At 47.6% G+C, this 22,421-nt stretch overlaps 1 protein-coding gene across 5 annotated transcripts in view; it reads right to left on the bottom strand.

The window, feature by feature from the left end:
- SIPA1L2 (signal induced proliferation associated 1 like 2) overlaps positions 1-22,421 on the bottom strand; it is a 224,439-nt gene that overhangs the window by 94,207 nt on the left and 107,811 nt on the right. For all 5 annotated transcript variants that reach the window (XM_043596300.1, XM_043596303.1, XM_043596301.1 and 2 more), the window contains exon 3: positions 12,770-14,510. In XM_043596300.1, coding sequence (XP_043452235.1) covers positions 12,770-14,246 — 1,477 coding nt within the window. In that variant the 5' untranslated portion in view covers positions 14,247-14,510. The remainder of the gene's footprint in view (positions 1-12,769; positions 14,511-22,421) is intronic.

Below are 22,421 nucleotides of genomic sequence, written 5' to 3'. Positions count from 1 at the left end.
CCGATAAACACAAGGACACAACATCGAGCAGGACACAGTATAGTGCCTGCTTCAAAATGTTCTAGTCCTGTGGGGCTAACACTACCGGAAACCAATGAGAATTACGCATTCCAGGTTCTGTAATACGAACAAGCATATTTAATACCAAGGAGGTACCACTAATATCCACTACAGAATCAACAATCCAGAAGAAAAAGCCACATACGCAGTCGAGGCAACTGTCACAAGGCCTATCTACTCTATTTTAACATAAGTATATGCAGAAAAATTTAAAAAGCCACTCTCCTTGGCTTGAAAAATAGCAGGGCTCTGCTCAATCTTTCCTCACTCTTAATTCTGTTCCCACGAAAAAATTCTTTGAATTTTGACATACTGACTATTCTAACTCACAACCACAACGTGTCCCCTCCACCTACTTAGGGTTTTCCTTCATTTTGGCTATGGTTTGTGGCTCTCTGTCATTCATTCATACCTTTCCTTAGATTTCGTCCTAGGTTGTTAATTTTTTAGGATAACATAAATAGTATCTTTCAAAAATTTTTTTTTTCTCATGTTTATTTTTGGGAGAGAGAGAGAAAGAGAGGGAGAGAGACAGAGGGGAAGGGGGGAAGGGCAGAGAGAAAGGGAGACACAGAATCCGAAGCAGGCTCCAGGTTCTGAGCCGTCAGCACAGAGCCTGACGCGGGGCTCGAACCCACGTACCGTGAGATCGTGACCTGAGCTGAAGGCGGACGCTCAACCGACTGAGCCACCCAGGCGCCCCTCAAAAATTTTCCATTTCTATTTGTATGTTTTTGGTATGTAGAGAATTTAGATTGGAGACTTGATGATTTCTTCCTTTTAGTTTGACCAGTTTTGGCTTTTTCTCCATACTCTGAAGCCATGTTTTTAGGCACTTGGAACCAACCCTTTCATCATTATCTTGCCTCGTGAAGCTTCTCCCTAGTTCTCTTTTCCTTCGTGGCTTTACGCCCTTTTGTTATTCCTTCACTATCATTTTTAGTGGGGTTTTGGGAGAGGGAGAGATAACATCTGCCTCCAGTTTGCCACAATGAACTCGCAGTCCCAAACTCGTGTATTCTTAAATATGTGTAATTCTAATAAGCCTGATTAATGGTTTCTGGGCTATGCTAACTTATCATCTGTTTAACCTCGGGTTAGTTATGTAACCCTTCTTAGCCTCAGTGCCAGCTCCCTGCCCCTCCACCATCCAATTACCCATAACACACCTATCCTTAACCTGAGAGAGGTATTATAATGGAAGATATGCATGATACTGACAAAAAAAAAAATAATCAAAAACAAAAAAGGAGTGAACATACAATAAACAGCATTGTGGGGCATTTTGATTTTGAGCCCCAATAGTCCTGCAAAGCACGAGGGTCAGCCTTGAAGCGGATTCACACTTTTAATCTCAAAATGCCGATCTGTAATCACCTAGAGAGCTACATCCCATTCGTTGCAGTCTTTTTATGAACGCAGCGGCATATATTTTGCTGAATGAGTTCCGTCAGGAACTAGAAGTTGTTCTTCTTTTAACTGGAGGAATCCGAAATTTGTATATCATCTTTTTCACCAAAGACGACAGGCAAATTTGAGAGAGAACATTTTTTTTCTTTCACGTCTGCCTCCCCACACTTGTTTCCAATGTTTCTCTCTCCATTTTACAAGACACGCTTTCTGAATGCCAGCGGACAGGGGACGTTCCTGCCACTTACAATCATCACATCTTTGGACATGCCAGCTCTGAGACCTCCTGGTTCTTTTCTTTTTCTTTTCCTAAGTTTATTTATTTTATTTAGAGAGAGAGAGAGAGAATGTGTCCGGGGGGGGGGGGGGGGCGGGCAGAGAGAGAGGGAGAGAGAGAGAACCCCAAGCAGGCTCTGCACTGTCAGTACAGAGCCCGGTGTAGGGGCTCAAACTCACGAACTGTGGGATCATGACCTGAGCCGAAATCAAGAGTCGGACGCTCAACCTTCTGAGCCAGCCACCTGGCCCCCTCCTAGCCATTGTCTAAGGCTAGGCTCCACACTCCCAGTTTCACCAGGGAATAGAGCAGGTGACCTGGGTGTGTTTGCAAAGAAATCATAACTCGATTCTTGGAACGGCTTAACTCGCTGTTTCAGCTTCTGTGAACCATGAAGAACTGGGAAGGTGCCCCCTCTGAAGTGTCCAGGAAGGACCCGGTTAAGCCTTCCTTAACTTAACTTGGTCCTTAAGGACCAGGGGGACACCGTGGGTCCCCTTCAGGACACCTCAGCTCGTCCACCTGCATCACGTGAGCCTTCCCATCTGTGGGCAAGGGACAGCGAGCAAGCCCCCCATCCCCAACCAGAGCTCGTCCTTATCCCAGGCACACGATTTCCAGAAAATCACTCTCAGGGTGCGTGGGATAAAACCTTCCCTTGGCAGAAAGGAAGCTAATGAAAATCCACGTATCATGCAAATACAACAGAGCAGATCAAAAAAAAAAAATCGGTTAACAAGACTGCAGCGCAGGAAAGGAGATTGGGCACATCTCTGTGGTGCGCATTGCTTGTCAGGAAAGAAAAATCTAACTCAGGAGAATTAAGAAGCAAAAGGGGAGGGAGTCACCTGTGACCTTAGCCCAGAGGCGGTTTCCAGGTCCTGCAGTGTCTTGGAAAGGAGATTTATCGGGTTCACGGCTATGGAACTGAGCAGGTGAGGATCCCCAAGTCTGCGGGGCCTCCCGCGGCCAGGTGTGCAGAAGCTTCACCCACAGCTCGGCCTCACGTGATTTGTCAGGTGTTAGCACCTCACGGCCCACGGCACCATTAACAAGTCCCCCAAAGCCACAGGAGGCCCTGGATCTGGGCCCTGCGGCCCTCCCTCTACTGGGTTCAAGGGCACAGCAGCAGCTTTCCTGCTATTTTTCCACAAGACATAGTTTAACGTTTGTTCTTTCGGTGGCAAGCTGGTCACTTAATTGCTGGCTCACGGTCCATCTGGGCCACATCCACGGCTGCGGGTGGCTGCTCGCTGAGTTCCCACCTACCACGTCTCTCCTTCCCCACCTTTCCCTCCAAACAACTGCGCGTCTGCATTTTAGATCAGCTCCCCTGTTCGGAGCCCTCTTAAGACTTACAAAGGAGAAAGTCAGCAAGAGACAACGGATTAGTGAATGAATGAAGCAATGAAGGAGTTAAGAACCCTGGGGCCTGCTTTTGCAGATGGTAACGTTAAGAGTCATCAGATAACTTTAAGAAATCTCAAGCTCCCTGCTCATGTTTCATGGATTCAATTACTGAATTTACCATGATGGCGAAAAGGATGCATTTTTGCCCTGTGAAGGCTCCTTTGATCAAAATTTAACCAAAGGATTAGCCAAGCTTGAAAACCTGAGGCATTACAAGGAAAAGAACACTTAACATACCTTACATAAATGAAGTCACTTCCTCCTCCCTGCCTACGAGGAGGTAACCCCGTTTCACAGATAATATTACAGAAGCTGATGCGTTAAGTGACTTGCTCGAGGTCACAGCCTGGTGTGACAGAGGGGATGCGCACCCAGGGGGGGCTGGTTTTAGGACTCTCTCGCGTACAGCAACTCAGGGGTGCTGAGAGTCACGGAAGGTCTGCATTCTGAAAATCAGCTAATGCCTGGTAAAATGAACACAACTTACAGATGAGCCAACCCATCTGTGCTGAACAGAAGGACAGTATCTCGGGAGACACCGCTTTAAGAAAACCTTGAATAAAAAGGGAAAGACTGGAGAAAAAAGGCGACTGGCAGAGAGGCTTCCTTTGACGACGCACCGTTTTCAGGGGTATTTGCTACAAGAATGGGAAGGAGAGCAAGCAAGAATTCGCTGCCTAAAAGCTGAGAGGTGGGGGCCGTTTCCAAGGGGGGGTAGCTGTCCAGCTTCGCACGGTCCTTCTTGAGTGGGACCAAGAGTGGCATAAATCCTGGAAGGGAACAAACACAAGGCGGGGAGTATTTGCTAAGCTTCTGGGGGCTCTGAGACCTTACGTTCCAAAGACTCTGACGGCCAGCATACGGTACCAGTAAAGGGCACAGTGCAAGGAGCTCTAGCCAGTTAACTGCACGTCGGTCACGCCGTTCACGGATCCTACAGCATCGACCCTCCACTTCTCGGGAAATAACAGAACATTAGTTCCTCTTCCGCAATAGCTGACTGCAAAGCCTCTGAGGCCAAAGGGTCAACAGGCTGACATGTGCACATAGTCCTCCCCAAGTTCCTCCAACGCGGCAACAGGTGGCAGCTGTGACCTCCCCGCTGCGGCAGACGTGAGAAAGCCCGGGAGGTTCCCACCGCCAGCCACACGGAACTGGTACCACGAGAAGCCACCAGGCCGCGCCTCCCGTGTATCTGGGCAGCTCCTCCCCGCTGAGAGCCGGCCGGGCCTCAATGGGAGCTCTGTCTGCGGAGGCCACACCGGCCAGGCAGAGAGGTGAGGAGCGGAGTCGATTATGTCCGCTCAGGGAGGAATGCGGGTCTCAGAATAGTCCAATTGTTAGGTGGTCCTCAGTTCACCCGTATGAATTTAATAGTGTCCAACTCCCTATTAATTTTCTTCAGTCACTGTATAAAACCAGAGGGGGGGAAAGAAAAAGGAGCCACCAGGCATGAAATTCAGAGCAAATGCAGCCATGCATGGCTCAGCAATGGGGTTCATTTGACATGTAAGGTATACTCCCGCCCACAACTGTCACTGTCACATTAGTGAAACTTAAGTGAATACGTTTGGAAGAGGGTGGCAGACTTCATCAGACACCTTTCCCCAGCCCCCCCCCCGCCCCCCGCCATATGGTTCTATGTTTTCCCTCCTCGTCTTTTTTTAACCATTACAATAAAGTACTGCCCTTTAAATGCTGTCCCAGTGGTGTGGACAATAGTTTCTTTCTAGACAGAAAGTTTTGCAAGTTCATGTAAGAGCGACTTGGACAAGGAGGATGCATGCCTGTGACAGGTACCATTTTAAGCCCTTTACAGGAGATACATTTTTAAGTTTACTTATTTATTTTGAGAGAGGAGGGAGAGCAGGGGAGGGGCAGAGAGAGAGACAGACACAGAGAATCCCAAGCAGGCTCTCCACAGTCGACACAGAGCCCAATGTGGGGCTTGAACTCATGAAACCATGGGAACATGAAATCAAGAGTCAGACGCTTAACCGACTGAGCCACCCAGGTGCCCCCAGGAGATATTTTTATTGTGATCCCATTTTATACATGACTAACTGAGGCACAAAGGAGTTGAAGGACTTGCCTAAAACCGAGTTGGGATGTAATCCCAGGAATCTGGCTTCAGAAAATTCTGGACTCTTCACCATTCATAGTTAGAATGGATGGGCCCTTCTTCCTACGGGCAGGAAGGCAAATTCTCCAGCCACCAAACGGTAAGTTGGTATCCAGACAGGCATACTCCACACATTCTAGAAGAATCTGTTCTTTTTATTTGTTCATTTAGCACATGTATGCACAAATATTATTCTTCAGTGAAAATACTAATGACCAAAATTACCGCTGGAGAAAAAGGTGAGTTTACCTAGAGCTGGTCAGGAGTCGTTAATAAAAACAGTGAGCCTTTCTTAGAGAAGAGAGGTCCTAGAAAGAATTCTCGGAGGTGCTGCAGATCCAACAGAGGAATTCATCCCCCGGTGGTGCCAATGGCACAGCCTGGGGCAGTGCAAAGACACAGGAAGGGGCCTTCAAAACTTAAAGGCTGGCATCTTGGGGCAGAAATAGACCTTGGAGAGGCCAGTCTTGCACTTTATATCATGGTGACGATGAGATTTTTGCTGGAGACTCAATCTACCCAGAGGCAGCTAAAAACTCTTCTCTGGAAAGTTCCAATCTTTTCAAAAAGAAGTCCAATCTGCTCACACTCCAGAAGTCTTGTGAAGCTAAGATGGGAAGGAGAAATCAAAGAAGTTCTCTCTGGCATCTTCCTTTTATAAGAAACAGAGAAGAAACGAAATCACAGGCGAATGATGGAACCATAAACGCCAGGTCTCCTTAAAGCACCAGACAGAAGGGAGACAAGTGGTCAAACTAAGATTAGCTTTTCAATCTATGCAACAAAACCTGCCCTGTAAAACCATTTCAGCTCCTTACAGAGGATTTCTAAAAGATACATATTTCTTTCCTTGGACTTGTTATAGAAAATCCTAAGGGGCAAGAAAAAAGAGTTGGGCATAAAGCTTTTTCTTCAGACAGTTAATTCAGCAGAAATTTGGGAGCCTGAGAAGCTAGGGTTTCCGGAAGGGCACCTCACAACCACCTCGCCTCAATGTGCACATTTCAGGGGAAATTCAAAGGGAATGTCTGTGCATTTCAGTAAAGACAGATGAAAATGTAAATTCCCCTGCTCTTCTAGGTAAGTTTGAGAAACATACTCCTGGCATTCGGCAGGATGCACACAGAAAGGGCTGTGGGAAAGTGACATTTTGTCAATTTCACTCTATTTGAAACGCACAGTGGAGTCAGCTGCTCACAGGAATCCTAAATAGCTTAATGAAAGTAACAGGAACCTACAGGTTTCTGATACTTTTAAGAACTGCCTATAAGCTCTTTTTGTTGTTATTTTAAAGATTCTCCTGTTAAATATATCATGAGAATTTAGGACTTGCCTTTTCAAAAAACTTTAAAGCAAACCATTTGGAAGGTGGTTGTGATTTGTGGAAAAGCTGCAGATAGATAGCAGAGTTTTCTCACACCCCCTGCCCAGTCTCTCAGTTGGTAACATCTTACATTTCTTTGGTATGTTCATTCCGTTAAAGCTTGGATATTGATAGTGATATTGATCAGGCCCATCTTTATTCAGATTTCCTTAGTTTTTACCTAATGTCCTTTTTTGCTTCTAGGATCCCATCCGGGACACCCCATTATAGTTACCTGTCATGTCTCTCACAGACTCCTGTAGACCGTGACAGTTTCTAAGACTCCTAGTTTCAAATGCCCTTGGCAGTTCTGAGGAGCAGCGGTTAGGGATTTTGCAGAGGGTCTCTTGGCTAGGATCTGATATGTTTCCTCATCAGACTGAGGTTACGGGTTTGTAGGAAGACCCCAGAAATGCCACTCCCGTCATGTCAAGGTTATACGCTAACCGCATGACCTATCAATGTTGATGCTGACCTTGGGGACCTGGCTCGGGTGGTGCTTTCCAGACTTCTCCACCGCAGCTGTCCCCCCTTCCGTGCCCTATCCCTTGGAAGCGAGTCAGTCCACATTCAAGTGGGGGAGGGGGAGGGGGAGGCTAGGATTCAAATTTCTATAATTTTTCAAACTTTATGATATTAAAACGTACTGTATAAAAATTTACTCTTGTAAGTAAAGATCTGCTTGCTAAAAGGAACATTACTCTACCTGACAGGAGTCGTTTTGTAGGTATATACTGCATCTAAGACAGTAAGAAATAGATGTCCCATTATCATTGTGCCTCTATCAAGCTGGTGGGTTTTTCTCTGAAATAAAGCAAATCCAGTCATTAACTCTTCTGCCCGGATCATGGGTGGCAAATACCTGGCATCCCCCCCCCAAGCAGATAGTGATAATTGATAATGGCTCATAAAGTGCTGATACAGCTCTACACATAACAACACAGAAGGATGATCATCCGGAGCAAGTTCCACAGACACAGCAATAGAAGGTTCCATTTACATAAACGTATTTGCATCAGAAAAAGCCTACAAGGATAAAGAGGAAACCATTCACGGTGATTGTCTCTTAGGGACTGACTGGGCTGATTTTACTCTTTTTTCTTTGGCTTCTTGACTATATTTTCCCGTAATGATCGTATAACACTGATGCGCCGTGGAAGAATTCTAGGCCAAATTCTTGGCAATCTTAGTATTTTCCCCGAAAGTAAGAGGCCATGTTTCTGTACCCGCGTAAAACAATGTCCCAATGGCTCCAACACTTGGCTGCTTTCCACTCCAAAGTCTCCAAAGAGACCCAGCTTTATCTCTCTGGTTTGAGCTTTCTTCACCTAAAAATGATGCAGGCTGCCTTCTAGAGCTATTCTTGTCTAGAGAAGACAAGTGTGGTCTGAACTAAGGAAGAGAACAGTTTCAGAACTCTTGAGTAACTCTGCTGGTGTGCAATTTCCTAAAAAGGACAAGACACAGTTGGCAGGCAGGGACCCACGGCATGTCTTCGCGATCCCACAGCTCCACTCCAGCCCTGCTGGGGACAGCCCATGGCTGACCAGCGGCTCCAAGTGCCCAGGAGGTCCAGAAGGACGCGAAGCCAGCCACCGTGCAGCAACAGAAGCTCGAGTATCCAAACAGGCTCGTACAACTAGAATCCCTGTCCAAGGGGCCTTTCCTCGCCACCTGCTTCCCAAATGGAAAACTCACAGAAGATGGAAGTCGTGATTTCACTGGGGCTTCCACGAGGGAAACAGGAGCGTGGCAGGCTACACCCATTTTTCTTCATGGGCATCACCAGCAACAGTGAGGATCCTTAGGCAGCACTCCCTACTCTTGCTTCAATCCCCGATCTCCTTTAAAAAGCTGTTTCACTCAAGGGGTGTCCGGGGCGGCTCAGTTGGTTAAGCGGTTAAGTGTCTGCCTTCAGCTCAGGTCACGAATCTCATGGTTTGCGAGTTCGAGCCCTGCGTCGGGCCCTGTGTTGACAGCTCAGAGCCTGGAGCCTGTTTCAGATTCTGTCTCTCTCTCGCTCTCTCTCTGCCCCTCCCCCGTTCACGCTCGGTCTCCCACCCACCCCCCCAAAAGACAAATAAATCATTAAAAATTTTAAATGGCAGGCTTTTCAAGAGCAGGTATCATATCACCAATTCCTAAGGACCTCTTCACCTCATCTAGAAGGAAACACCGTAGGAGAGAACCCACTTTTAAAAAGATAAAAATTTTAAAAATAAATAAATAAAGCTGTTTCCCTCCAGGCTACAGACGGATTTGCCCGGACAAGTGATGTTGGTCCACAGCTTGCTGCGGGCTAACCACTCCCCTGCGTAAAGCCTTCTGGCAGGGCTGTTACCGAGCCCGCCCAGGGACTGTGTGTCACAGGAGCGCCCCTCGGCACAAAGGGCAGCCATCCCACATCACCCATCCAGGAAAGGGTAAGCTGCATCCTTAAGACTCTGTACTTGAAACCTTCCCCAGTGATTGGGGGCCGCTCAATTCTTTTGAAAATGCAATTTCACACAGAGCAATGGAGAGTGGAGAAAAAGAAAAGGCGGTCCCGGGAAGGCGATCCCTGAACGCCTGCTTCCAAAGAGGAAAACTGAGCGAAGGAGAAAGAGAAAAAAGAAAAGAAGCTCCTTCCCTGTGAACACACCCTTCTCTGGGCCAGGCTGCCCGGGGGGCCTCTATCGGTAGGTTCCTGCCACGTGGGGTTTGTTTGCAGGTCTGAGTCTAGAGGCTGACGCCAGGGTGCCAGCCTGCTCCCTGTCTCCAGTCCCGCACCACGGAGGCCACAGCCCACAGACTGTGGCCCGTCTCCAGTCCTTCAAGGCTCTGCAGAGGGACCCGCTGGGGTGCCAGCGGCAGATGCTGTGGTAGCCAGTTTCATCCTGAGACACACAGGCCCACAGGGGAAGAGCTAAATCTAGAAGAAAGTAGCAGAGGTCACGGCTGCAGGGCAAGAGCAGCCGGAGCCGGCTCGGTCAACGGCACCTTCCTCAACCCAGAATCGAGGAACACAGGACAAAGCCACCTCAGGGATCACTGCCCCACGTCCTCATTCGCAGAGGTGCTAGATTTCACCTGCCTGGCTCATTCACAGATCCCCAGGGCAGCCCGGAACCAGACCGAGCCCGACGCCCGGGACCCCCAAGGCTTCTGTCTGCGTCCACGTACGACTCACCCATGTGGGGCGGGGGGGGGGGGGGGGGGGGTGTCTGCCCTCAAGTTCTCTGGAGCTTATTTTGAATTTCACTTTCAAAGCTAACAAGTTTGCTGATGTTCTTTCCAACGCCCCGGAAAATCCTAAGCAGCAGCTTAGAAAAAAGCAGCAGAAGTACAACCACTCACAGACACTCTTTAAAACTACCAGGAAGTGTCAATTGAGAGTTCAAGGGGGAAAAAAAAAAAAACAAAAAAAAACCCTACAAAAAGCAGTCGAGAGAACTAACAGAACCCAGCACCGAAAACCAGCTCTGGGAACAGACCTAAGGTCATTAATGGTGGTGACCTTGCCTCAGAAAGCATCCACCCCTCATTCCATGTACACGTCTATGCATACTTAATACACAAGTACACATATGCCCCAAGTACACACGGGATGCTGGCCCTCAGTATTTGCATAAATACACAGGTACGCATTCACGGACACGTACAGGACTTTCACGTTCTGACGCTTTGGAGGGTGAGCCATAAACTATTTACGAAACTCACCTAAGCCAAAATGACTCACTGCCTGAAGACTTCAGGGCCTCATAATTCTAAGAGGCTATTTTGTTGCTGGCATCGACAGCCATGGCTTCGTCAATGAAAAGAATCTTAATTAGGGAGCCTATTTCTTCCCGGCCTCCCTTTCCAAAAATAACTAGTTCCCACCTGGAGGCCATCTTTGAACAGCATTTTGTAAAGCGCTGTGCCTGGATGAACAGGGTCACGAGGGCCCGGCATTCTTTCATACAGCGCAGACTAAAAAGGAAGCCCAAGTTTCTCTGGGTTCTACCAGAAGCCAGGACTGAGACGGGAGCAGGGAAACACACGTGGGGAGCCGAGGCCCGCTGACAGAACTATTCGAGCCCCATTATGTCATCAGTATGAAAACAGAAAGATAACTCAAACATGTGACCAGTGGTAAGGCAAGGGCCCATTTAGCTAAACCGCTTATCCAACATCATGATCATTCTATCACTGACATGATTTCATATCAGGATTCTGGGTCACTGGTGAAACCTGAATTCATGCAAAACTGAGGGAGAACCATTATGAATGTAACAACTGCCGTCTATCCAGCAAGCAAATTCTTTAAAGCCTGTAGCCCACGGAGAAAAGTATTAAACGACGCTCCAGGGACTGACGTGGATGGAGTGACCTCCCGAGGTCTGAGGCACACCCCAACCCACCACCGAAAAGAACCAACTGGCGTCAAAGAGTGCACGCAAACATTTCTGAAGACAGAAACCGATCCGACATAAACCGATACGACAACTCTCCACATCCGTGGCAGAACGGTTCATTCACCAAGAAGGCAGACGGTGGAGAAGCTTCTCCAGACTGGCTGCTGGGTCCACTGAAAACAGAAAAAGACAGCCCTGAAAAGCACACTGTCCAAGGGGCGCCTGGGTGGCCCAATCAGTTACGCATCTGACTCTTGATCTCAGGGTCCCGAGTTCAAACCTCACTTGGGCTGCGCCCTAGGAGTGAAGCCTACTTTTAAAAAAAGGAGGGCGGGAGGGAGGGAGGGAGGGAGGGAGGGAGGGAGGGAGGGAGGAAAGAAAGAAAGAAAGAAAGAAAGAAAGAAAGAAAGAAAGAAAGAAAGAAAGAAAGAAAGGAAAACTATGCTATCCTATATAAGAAAGGGGCCAAAGTGGTAAGCTGCACCCAGTAAGAAAGCAGTGAGATGCCCTGAGTGTTTTTACTGAGCCTGCGGCTACCATATGTATATGGGACCTATTTCTCTGTAGGTGTCTCAAACCAAGCAGATTTCATGTCCCTGGAATAACTAAGGATACTTATATAACGGCTGAGGACTCAACTATAGGACTTCTGAGGAATGCAGCCTTCAAGCCCGAAAATCTAAACAAAAGTAAATACTATTTCACATAGGATGAAAGAATTTCTAAAATCACAATACCAAAGAATTGTTTGTATCTGAACCTTGAGGGCCACTTACAGAGCTGCGGGAAAACTATCTGTCGTGCTAATTTATACATGCTTTCAGCAAAGATTTGCTTAACACTTCCAATGCACACAACAGCGCAGCAGGAGCTGTGAAGACACAGAAGTGGAAAGACGAAACAGAGGGGGGACCCAAAAAGCACAGAAAAGACTAGAGGGGGAAAACACCCGACAGAATTATCCACCGTAAACAGGAGGAGAGATTATTCAGAGGAAGAAGGGAGGGATAAACGTTAACCCATGGAAGAGGTCTTAAAAGGGGTAAATCTAGAGGTGCCTGCGTGGCTCAGTTGGTTAAGCATCTGACTCTTGATTTTGGTCATGATCTCAGGGTTCGTGAGTTCAAGCCCCACGTGGGGCTCTGTGCTGTCAGCACAGAGCCTGCTAGGGATTCTCTCTCTCTCTCTCTCTCTCTCTCTCTCTGTGCCCCTCCCCCACTCACATGTTCTGTCTCTCTCTCTCTCTCTCAAATAAATAAATACACTTTTTAAAACATGGGGGTGCCTGAGTGGCTCAGTCGGTCAAGTGTCCAACTCTTGTTTTTGGCTCACGTTACGATCTCACGGTTCGTGAGTCTGAGCCTTGCGTTGGGCTCTGCGCTGACGGGTCAGAACCTGCTTGGGATTCTCTCTCTCTCCCTCTCTCTCTGCCCCTCCCCCGCCCATGCTCTATCTCTCTCAAAAGAAATAAATAAATAACATTAAAAAAAAGGGGTAAATCTAGAGCAGGTCTGACATCTGTGATGCTCACAAATTGGCGAAGGCAGAGAGACAGAGGTGGTCATTCCACACTGGAGATCACCAATCAGCAAAGGCAGGAAGAGGGGTTCCTGAGGAAGGGGTTAGTCTGGAAGCGACGGAGGGTCCAGTGAACCACGGCCTCGGACTCCCCGGTGAAGGGGCTCTGGCCCAAAGCAACATGCAAAAACCAGTCTGGGATACACGCACACACCCCCAGGATGCTCCCTTACCTTTCCCGTAGAAGAACTTGCGGTAATAATAGGCCCCAAGGTCAATGTGCTCTATGATGTAGCGTTTCACTTTCTCCCGGTGGATGGGCTGGTTCTCCCTCGGCACTTCCAGGACCGACACACCGGCGTTCGTGCAGTGGGAGCTCAGAGAGGACTCGAAGGAGCAGCCTTCCCCGGAGCTGAACGAAGACGAGCTGGCCCTGGAAAGGGCGATCCTCCTGTCGCCTTCCCCGCCAGTCTCGTTCCGAAAGTAAGGACAACTCAGGACGAGCTCGTTGCTCTTCCCGTCTCCCTCGTCAGCATCCAGGTTCTCCTTGGAGTTGAGGTCCTCCTTGCTCCCCAGAGGGGACTCGCAGTTGCCCGTCTGGCCCGCCGGCATCTGAGTCTGGGACGCCGCGGAGGCCCCGGTGGTGATGTTTTTCCGCTTCCCCACGTTGGCCCTCGTAGCCATGGCTTCGTTGATATTAAACAAAATGCTCTGGACGTCATAATGGGCAAAACACCGCTGACAATTCCAAGGGCGGACGCCCCGCTCCAGGCGACCATCTTCCGGGTCACACGTGAACTTGAACGTTTCATGTTCACTTTTAACAGTTCGCAGCTTCCGGAAGAGGGACGTCTCCACCGACTCCGACTTTAACCTCCGTTTGAAAGGTTTGTCCCTGTCTCTCCCCACGAGGAGGGCACTGTCCATGTAGTCTAATCCTGAGATGCGGACAAATTCTCCCCTGGATATCTGTGCTGCCGCGTGGAGGCTGGGAGAGATTGCAGGATCGCAGGGGAAACACTCAGGGAACCCAAAAGGGGCCATCGCTTTGTGGTCGTAATTCTCTACTCGGTACCCTCTGAGCATAGCAAAGAAGTTCTCGCCAGATAAGCCCTGCCGGTCAATGGAAGACGTGCTCCCGTACTCTCGGTGGAGGGCGGCCCCGGTGTTGGGGTTCACTGCATTTTGGTCTAAGACGTCTTCAGCATCGATGTCACTGATGGTGACATCGCTGTTGCTTCTCTGCCTTATGGGGTGCAGCCCTCTTTGAGGAGAGTGAACAAAGATGTCCCCAATGGTGTACTTCGCCTCCACAAAGTCTAGATCGAGCTTCTCTTCTTGCTGACCGTCGCTCTGGTCGCTTTGCCCGTTGTGCGTGATGGACGTGACGCTTTCGTAACTGGTCTGAGACCGGCTTTCCCACAGCGCCTTGCAGGTCAGCTCCTTGGAGCAGTCTTTCTTGGGAGGCCACTCACACACTCTTGCTCTCACACCCATCTTGGGCACGGCTGGGGTGCCATTAGCCGGACCACCGCTCTCGGTGGAATTCGAGGCATTTAAAGAGGCGGCGGGGCCCATGTTGCCATTAATGGCTTTAAATTTTCGAGCAAAATAATCATCCGACTGCATGATTCTGGGAGGATCCTTGAACTTGGAAGAGGCCCGGCCAAGCTTGTGCTTCTCTTCTTGGGGCTGCCTTGGGTCGCTCATGTCTGCCGAGGCAAGAAGCTCCAAGGCTCACCAGCAAGACTGAGGTGAAACTAATTACATTGTCATTTACGACGCGACCGTAAACGCAGATATAAAGGCTTCCTCTACAGCTGTACTTTCTCCTTTTAACCGAAAGCAAACGACATCCTCAGAGTGTGGTTTTTCCAAAACCAGCTTGCTTCTCAGATGTTGAACTAATTTTGTATGCCTCTGTCCTTTTCAGGAGCATTCCTTAAGACATCTGGCCTGGAGTATTTCCTTCACCTGAATTAAAACACAGAAAACAGCCATTAGCAATTTTTGTCGCTCAAGTTCAATGCGTTCTACATAGGGTTTCTTATCGGTCCTTCTCTCCAATTTCTGCCCATCCCCAGTTCCCCCAAACGGTCATGAAGTTTCAAGTCTCTGTTGCTCATACTGCTCCTTCTCTCTGGAACATTCTGCCTTCTCGCACTACTTGGCTGGCTGGCACTTATATGCAGAATCGAGCAGTACCCCTTCCGAGAAACTTTGCCTCAGCCCACATCTGCCAAAGGGTGCTTCCTTTGTGTTCCCACAGCACAATGGGAACACTAATGGGAACATATGGGAACAGATCTCTTTATACTCCTCCTGGCTGGTGTATCGACCAGTCTCCTCCACCAGCTAACTTCAAGCTCCTCTCAGCCAGCAACACGCCCTTCATCTCTGTACCAACATTATCTGTTAATGTGGCCTGGCTTAAATGAGGTAGACAAAACATTTCCATTAGTTATCAAGAGTAACACAATGGCCACGTAATTTTTTGAGTATCATTATACTTCCTTTCAAAACATGTAAACTCAAAATGTCCAGCAGCACAAGGATCAATACCAGGCGTTCTCAATGTATTTTTAGACTGCGGTCTTGCAATCGAATAAGACCCCGCCGAGATTCCTGGTGAAGTGGGAGGGAGCCTTTAAGAACTGGCTATCCAGGGGCGCCTGGGTGGCTCAGTCGGTTGAGCATCCGACTCCCGCTCAGGTCATGATCTCGAGGTCTGTGAGCTCGAGCCCCGCGTCGGGCCCCGTGCTGACAGCTCGGAGCCCGGAGCCTGCTTCAGATTCTGTGTCTCCCTCTCTCTCTGCCCCTCCCCTGTTCATGCTCTGTCTCTCTCTGTCTCTGTCTCAAAAATCAATAAAAAACATTAAAAAAAAAAAAAAAGAACTGACTATCCGAACGAGTGTTTCTTTTTTTTTTAATGTTTATTTATTTGTGAGAGAGACAAAACATGAGTGGGGCGGGGGAGGGGGGGGCAGCGAGAGAGGGAGACACAGATCCAAAGCAGACTCCAAGCTCTGGGCTGTCAGCACAGGGCCCGAAGCGGGGCTCAAACACACAGCTGTGTGATTAAGACCCGAGCCGAGGTCGGCCACTTAGCCAACTGAGCCACCCGGGCATCCCACGAGTGTTAACTTTCTGGTTTATTATGCCACTGGCAATCTGATAAATGTGCAGGGTAAAATAAAATCACAGAGATACAACATACCTTTGTGCACCTTTGTGGTTAAGAGAAACTTGACGTTTTTTTTTTAAGTTTATTCATTTATTTTTGAGAGAGAGTGTGAGCATAAGCAGGGAGGGGCAGAGGCAGACAGGAGACACAGAATCCGAAGCAAGCTCCAGGCTCCGAGCTGTTAGCGCAGAGACTGACACGGGGCTCGGACCCACAAACCGTGAGATCAGGACCTGAGTCGAAGTCAGATGCTCAACCGACTGAGCCAACCAGGTGCCCTGACACTTGAATTTTAATCAACTTTTATTTTTAATTACAAACCACCGTTTCAATGTATTCCATCTCTATTTAGACAAAAATATCATCCAAGTATCATTATGTCCCCAACGGATGGAAGCCTTCCTTGTTGGCATAAGAATGTATGAATGGCGGGGCGCCTGGGTGGCTCAGTCGGTTAAGCGGCCGACTTCGGCTCAGGTCGTGATCTCACAGTCCGTGAGTTCGAGCCCCGCGTCGGGCTCTGTGCTGACAGCTCAGAGCCTGGAGCCTGTTTCAGATTCTGTGTCTCCCTCTCTCTGACCCTCCCCCGTTCATGCTCTGTCTCTCTCTGTCTCAAAAATAAATAAAACGTTAAAAAAAACTTTAAAAAAAAAAAAAGAATGTATGAATGGCTCTAATTCTTCTGAAAATAATGATGGTGATGAAGGTATAATATTGCTGATTTCCCTCCGTCCTCATCAAAGCACGAAAAAAAACCGCAAATATTTGTTAGAAAATATTAAAATTCCAAACAGCTGAGCAGTATTAGAACTCTTTCCAATGGGTTCTTTTTTCTTAAGTAATCTCTACACCAAAGTGGAGCTTGAACTCGCCACCCTGAGATCAAGGGTCACATGCTCCACCGACAGAACCAGCCAGGTGCCCCTCCGATGGGTTCTTAGTGGCTTTGAGATGAACATGTGGTAGTCTTTTGGAATACCTGATATTTTCTTATCATGGCAACTTGCCTTCCCCTCATTGGGGGGGAAAAAATGGGACTGGGAATGATAAGATGCTGTCTATTCGCAGGGCAACTTCATGACTGAGGAAACAGAATGATGTTTTAGGCTGTGGCCAACAAAGGGAGAACGAACAATCAGATGCTTCGGTGAACCAAACAGACTGGTGTCTGTCCGTGGTTCTCAGAAAGAGAAGAGACAGGCCTGCATCTTCTCTATTTCACTTGGAATTATTGTGTTTCAAAGGATCACGGGCGATTCTGAATGACAGTTATTTCCTGTACAATTTAGGCTATTACAGAATGCTTTCCTGGAAACTGAAAAAAATGACAACTGAGATATGAAAGAAAACAACTTGTTGCCTACAGTCTCGCTGCTGAAATGGTATTTGATTTACTAGACCGGCTTCTACATGATCTCTAAATTCTATTGACGATTCTGCTGCTTATAGAACCCAATGAATTTGAAGGCTTACAAATGATTTCTAACGGCTGGTACAGAGATATGTGAATTCTCAACAGACATTCATATGACACTCATTTGCAAGTATATACTATTAATTACATACTAATTAATTGTGTATAAAGATGGAAGAACCATGCCCACCGAAACCACCACACTGTACTTTGAAAAAATATAATCAGCAGCTAAGCACCACCACCTTAAAATTTTAGAACAAAATGCCCTCAAAGAAACCAGGAAAGAAGGAATGAATAAAGATAAAAGCTGAAATTAATGGAATGAGGGAAAAACAAGGTAGAAAAGGGACAAATCCAAGCGGTAGTTTTTTTTTAAAAAGAGCAAGAAAACAGATCTACTCCTTCCAAAGCCTGAAAAAGGCAAAGAGAGAAAGAACAATATTATACAAGTCTGGACATGGGAAAGGAAACATGACCACATATACAGGAGATTAAAATAAATATTAAGCATAAGAAGAATTATACCACAAGCAACTGTAAAGCAACAACTTTGAACACAGAGGAAACTAATGATTTCCTGGCAAACCACAAATTCCCCAAACTGATCCGAGAATGGAAAATATAAAGGCTGATTCTTGCTGAAGACAACAGAAACGTAACCAATCGCTACATAAAAATATGACCAGTGTACCCAGGAGATGCAAGGAGCCATCTTAACCATTTTAAAACTCCTTTATCCTCCCATTTATGAGACCAAACGCTATTTTAAAAATTTAGGAAGTATCCCAGTCTTTCTTTTCCATGTCATGGCACGTGCTGAAAATACCAATATTCACACAGCACATGGCAGTCAAAGCAGGAAGCACTCAAGATTTGGGCGCAGGTAGGACTCTGGCCCACGCCCACCACGCCTCAAGCTGAACAAACCAGCACCTCCCCATACGGGGAACCCACTCCCCACACTTCTGGGGGCAGCCCTGGGGTTAAGCCATCTGCCGGGAGATTTGTGAGACACAGAAACCTAGCAAGGACAACACATTCACTGAATAATAACTTCCAGAAAAACAGACCATAAAAGAGTCAGCGGTCTATTCTGAGTATTTATACCCTTTTACATTTCTAAATGTATCATTGTTTGTAACAGAATTTAAAGATACAAAATCTTTATCCCGTAGATCTCCCATAGAAATGGAAGACAATACACTGCAAAAAATTAGATTATTTTTACTTTGTGTTATTTAAAAATTTTTTAATGTTTATTTTTTGAGAGAGAGAGAGAGAGAGAGAGAGAGAGAGAGAGAGAGAGAGAGAGAGTGCAGGTGGGGAAGGCACAGAGAGAGTGGGAGACACAGAATCCGAAGCAGGCTCCAGGCTCTGAGCTGTCAGCATAGAGCCTGATGCGGGTTTCAAACCCACAAGCTGTGAGATCGTGTCCTGAGCCAAAGCTAGATGCTCAACAAACTGAGCCACCCAGGTACCCCAAGATTATTTTTAAACAGAAGAGATAAAAACAATTAAAGACAGATGAATTTGTGTTGAATTTTAGTATTACGCTGGTCAGAAAGCAAAAAAGAACAGCAAACTGAGAGCACACAAAACTCTTCCCCAAAGAAATCTTCTGAGACCATTGCTTCAGTTACAGTTTTTAAATTTTTGATGTGTGATAACATTAGCCGTAGCAGACAGCTAGGGGCTCCTCCTGGCTAGGATCTATTATTCCCTTTCCTTCTCCTGAATCCCGCTGGGGAACCTTGCCTCTAAAATCAGTTTATCCTGGGGGCCTAACTCCACCCCTGACATGTGACACAGATCTGACCAATGAAAGTGCTGCATTCTCCTGCCTTCAGGGATTGGTCCAGGGATGAGCCAATGACAGCCCTGCCCTGCCCGGAAGAGTGAGTGACCCCCCCCCCCCCCCAGCAAGGGGCTAGGATTCTTGGCAGGGCTCAGGGGGTGTAACATACACACGGAGCTGCGGGGCTCACTAGCTGGTGTGACCGCGCTGAGGCTGAGCCTCAGGAGGGAAAGAAGGAATCCTAAGGATAGAGGTCTTGACTCCCACCTAGACCTGGCACCAGGTCTAGTGGGGTTTTTTTGTTTGTTTTGTTTTTTGTTTGTTTGTTTGTTTGTTTGTTTATTCCGTTTGAGTTAGGTCTTTGTGTAGTCCAGATCAACTTTAAAGGTTCTAAGAGACCATATTTATACTCAGTGAAAGACGGAAGACAGCAAATTCAATAACCAAAATACTTTGTACTGTGTTGCACATCGCCTGGTCCATGAAGAAATGAATTGAAAGTGTAGTTCTGGCACTTGGATCCAGAATCGAGACCGGCGCCTCTTGGGCAAGATCCCGCTCTCAGGTAAATATACGCCTTTCAACGCATGTCACGTGCGCCGCTAACAACCCAAAGTGTTCAAAGCCAAAAAATTCCTGACTTGGTAGCTGATTACTAAAGTTGAAGCAGGGCTACAGAAGCTCCCCTCCTGGCCCCTCATCCTTCCAGCCACATTTTCCAGCTTGCCGTAACTCCCCAAAGTCAACCTACTGACAGAATCCTGGACAGCGCCTTCCTTTTACAAGGACTACTAAATAGAGGACTAAACACAAACTATGACACACACAGCACCTTCTTTTAAAAAGTATTCCCAGGCGAATTATTTTTACTACCGCGGTAAAAGTAAGACCCCTCAGAACAATCACAGGACTTGTTTGCAAGTGAGATAAGCTAGAAATATTAACATCATGCAATTAAAACCGGTATTACAGCACATGGGGAAGAATTAAAATCAAGGTCTTTGAAAAGCAGATATTAACAAGGAACGGTACAGGCTCTACGCAGGGAGAAATGCAAAAAGCAACAACAATGGAGGGGATGAAAATCTAAAGTGTGAGCTGGAATGACCTCTGGGATCATCCAGAACCTAGCGGAGAGGCTCTGGCTGGGAGGGAGACACAGACATGCACGTGTGTGCACGTGCACACACACACAACAGCCCTACACCAGTGAATCGTGTTCGCCCTGCAGGGCCGTGGTTGACGAGCTGGGCGTCTGGAGCAGCATGTCTGGCACAGAAGGCCCTTCTGTCATCTTTCATTATCTTTACGTTGTTTGCAAGTTCTAACTTTCCGCCTTTGCCTGTTAGCCCGCAGCACTGAGCTAAGTTTTTGAAAGACCGAAATTTGCTCTCTTAGTGGCACGTACGTGAATGTAACGGAAGTCCTGCAGACATCTGTCCCCAGATTTATTCTTTGTACTGACCAAGTATCTGTATAGCCTCTGTGCTCACACCCACTGTGAATCTCAAGTGCAAGGTGGCGTGCCCGACTGGTGTTGCTGGACATCACAATGGCAGAAGAGACAGGAAAAGGATGGCATCTTAGAGAAGAGCCCGCAGAAATCAGGGGACTGTGATCGGCCCCCACACAAGGCACAGAGCTCACAATAATTACAGGTGCGCATCACTACCGAAGAAAATACAATCCCCCAAGCACAGAACTGTGTTCAAATGAAGTCCTTTCGGGTTTCCAGTGAGTCTGGGAGGCTGATGTGAAAAGTCTGGGACTATTATCCGGCTCAGTCCTGTTCCCCGCCCCACCCCTCCGCCCCGTTTCCTCCCCCATCTGCACAGCTGCCCTGGGAAAGACCTTGATCTCTTCACACTTCCAGCCCCAACCTCTCGGCAAATACCGCAGTTTCTTACTTCTCAGGGGAAAACTAAAGCCAATATAAATAGTTCACTGGACTTTTGTCATCACTTAACGGACCTGCCGACTCCTGAACCTGTCCCTCCGTGTGAGCCCCTGGCGCACAATCATTTAAGACTTACCAGCTTTCTTAAGATAAAAATCCAAACTGTGCCTGACAAGTCTCTTCCTGATCTGTCCTGCTCAGGCTGCAGCCTCATTGTCTCGGGGTCCTCCCTCCTTGTCCTCTGTGCTGTGGCCCAGACATGCTGAGTGCCTTCCCAGGCTTCAACCTGTCCACCCCTGCGTCTGAGCTGTCCCTGGAAATGGAGCGTCAGCTGCCTGGGCCGAGCTGATAGCCTCATCACTCTCATCCCTGACTGGGTGTCTCTGCGACACGCTCCCTTGGTGTCCTCTCTTTCCCAGACACCCCCCTCCCCCCCCTTGCTTCAACCTCCTCGCCTCAAGGCCCTAGGGCTGGGTCTGTTCCATTCACCACTTAACCTGCCGCGCCTGGCACGGTTTCTAGCGTGTGGCAGCTATTCAATAAATATTATTAAATAAATGAATAAATTACTAAAGTCCTGTGTTAGACAGTAACCTTTTATGAGATAAAGCGTTTAGCACTTAAGTGGAGAGTTCTTACGCTTACAGAATATACCGCAATCATGAAAGTTTAATAATTTTGCAGAAACATTTATGACAGAAACTCAGATAAATATGGAGAGCTGTTAGCTCCTTGCAGGCCGCTGTTTGTGCCAAGGCAGGCCCAGATCCTTCCCAGAACAGGTTACCTTGAACATAAGAGTCAACAGCTAGTCTGCTCTGGAAAGAGCTTCCCACCCCCTGCCACTGTACTGGCCACACAAGGTGAGTATAGACAATGTCTTCGAACGGTATGGAAGGAAAGCATGCCATAATAAAGCCATATGAACCTAAGAGCCCCCACGTCACTTTTACTACACGGCGGTGCGTCTGCTCCTGTCTGGTCCTAGAATGACTGGGTCATTCTAACAGATGGTAAAAAACTGATGTGAGAGTTAAAAAAAAAATTTTTTTTAATGTTTATTCATCTTTGAGAGACAGAGACAAAGCATGAGCGGGGAAGGGGCAGAGAGAGGGAGACACAGAATCCGAAGCAGGCTCCAGGCTCCAAGCTGTCAGCACAGAGCCCGACGCGGGGCTTGAACTCACGAGCTGCGAGATGATGACCTGAGCTGAAGTCAGACGCTCAACCGACTGAGCCACCCAGGCGCCCCTGGCATGAGAGTTTTAAACTGGCAAGTGCAGAGTTCTCAAGCAAAAAAGGCCATGGTATTTTTTCCATGAAAGACAGAAGTGCTATTTCATCAAATATTAGGAAGGTGGAAAATAAAACAGACCCCCCCTCTATGGGCATATTACGGGCATCGCCATTGTCATGTGCCCCCTCTTGCCTTAGTAAATGAAGACAGTACTTAAGAGTATCTTCAAACATGCTACTTTGCTTATTCCACGGCAAAATGAACTCACATTGCCAACCTGGTATGGCTACAAAAAACCGAACATCAAAAACAATGGAAGTCATCTAGTTCCCTCTTTAGGCCATAATGGAGAGAA

Source organism: Prionailurus bengalensis, chromosome D2, assembly GCF_016509475.1.
Source record: "Prionailurus bengalensis isolate Pbe53 chromosome D2, Fcat_Pben_1.1_paternal_pri, whole genome shotgun sequence".
Classification (NCBI taxonomy): Eukaryota; Metazoa; Chordata; class Mammalia; order Carnivora; family Felidae; genus Prionailurus; species Prionailurus bengalensis.
This window is presented reverse-complemented; position numbering and strand designations above follow the sequence as displayed.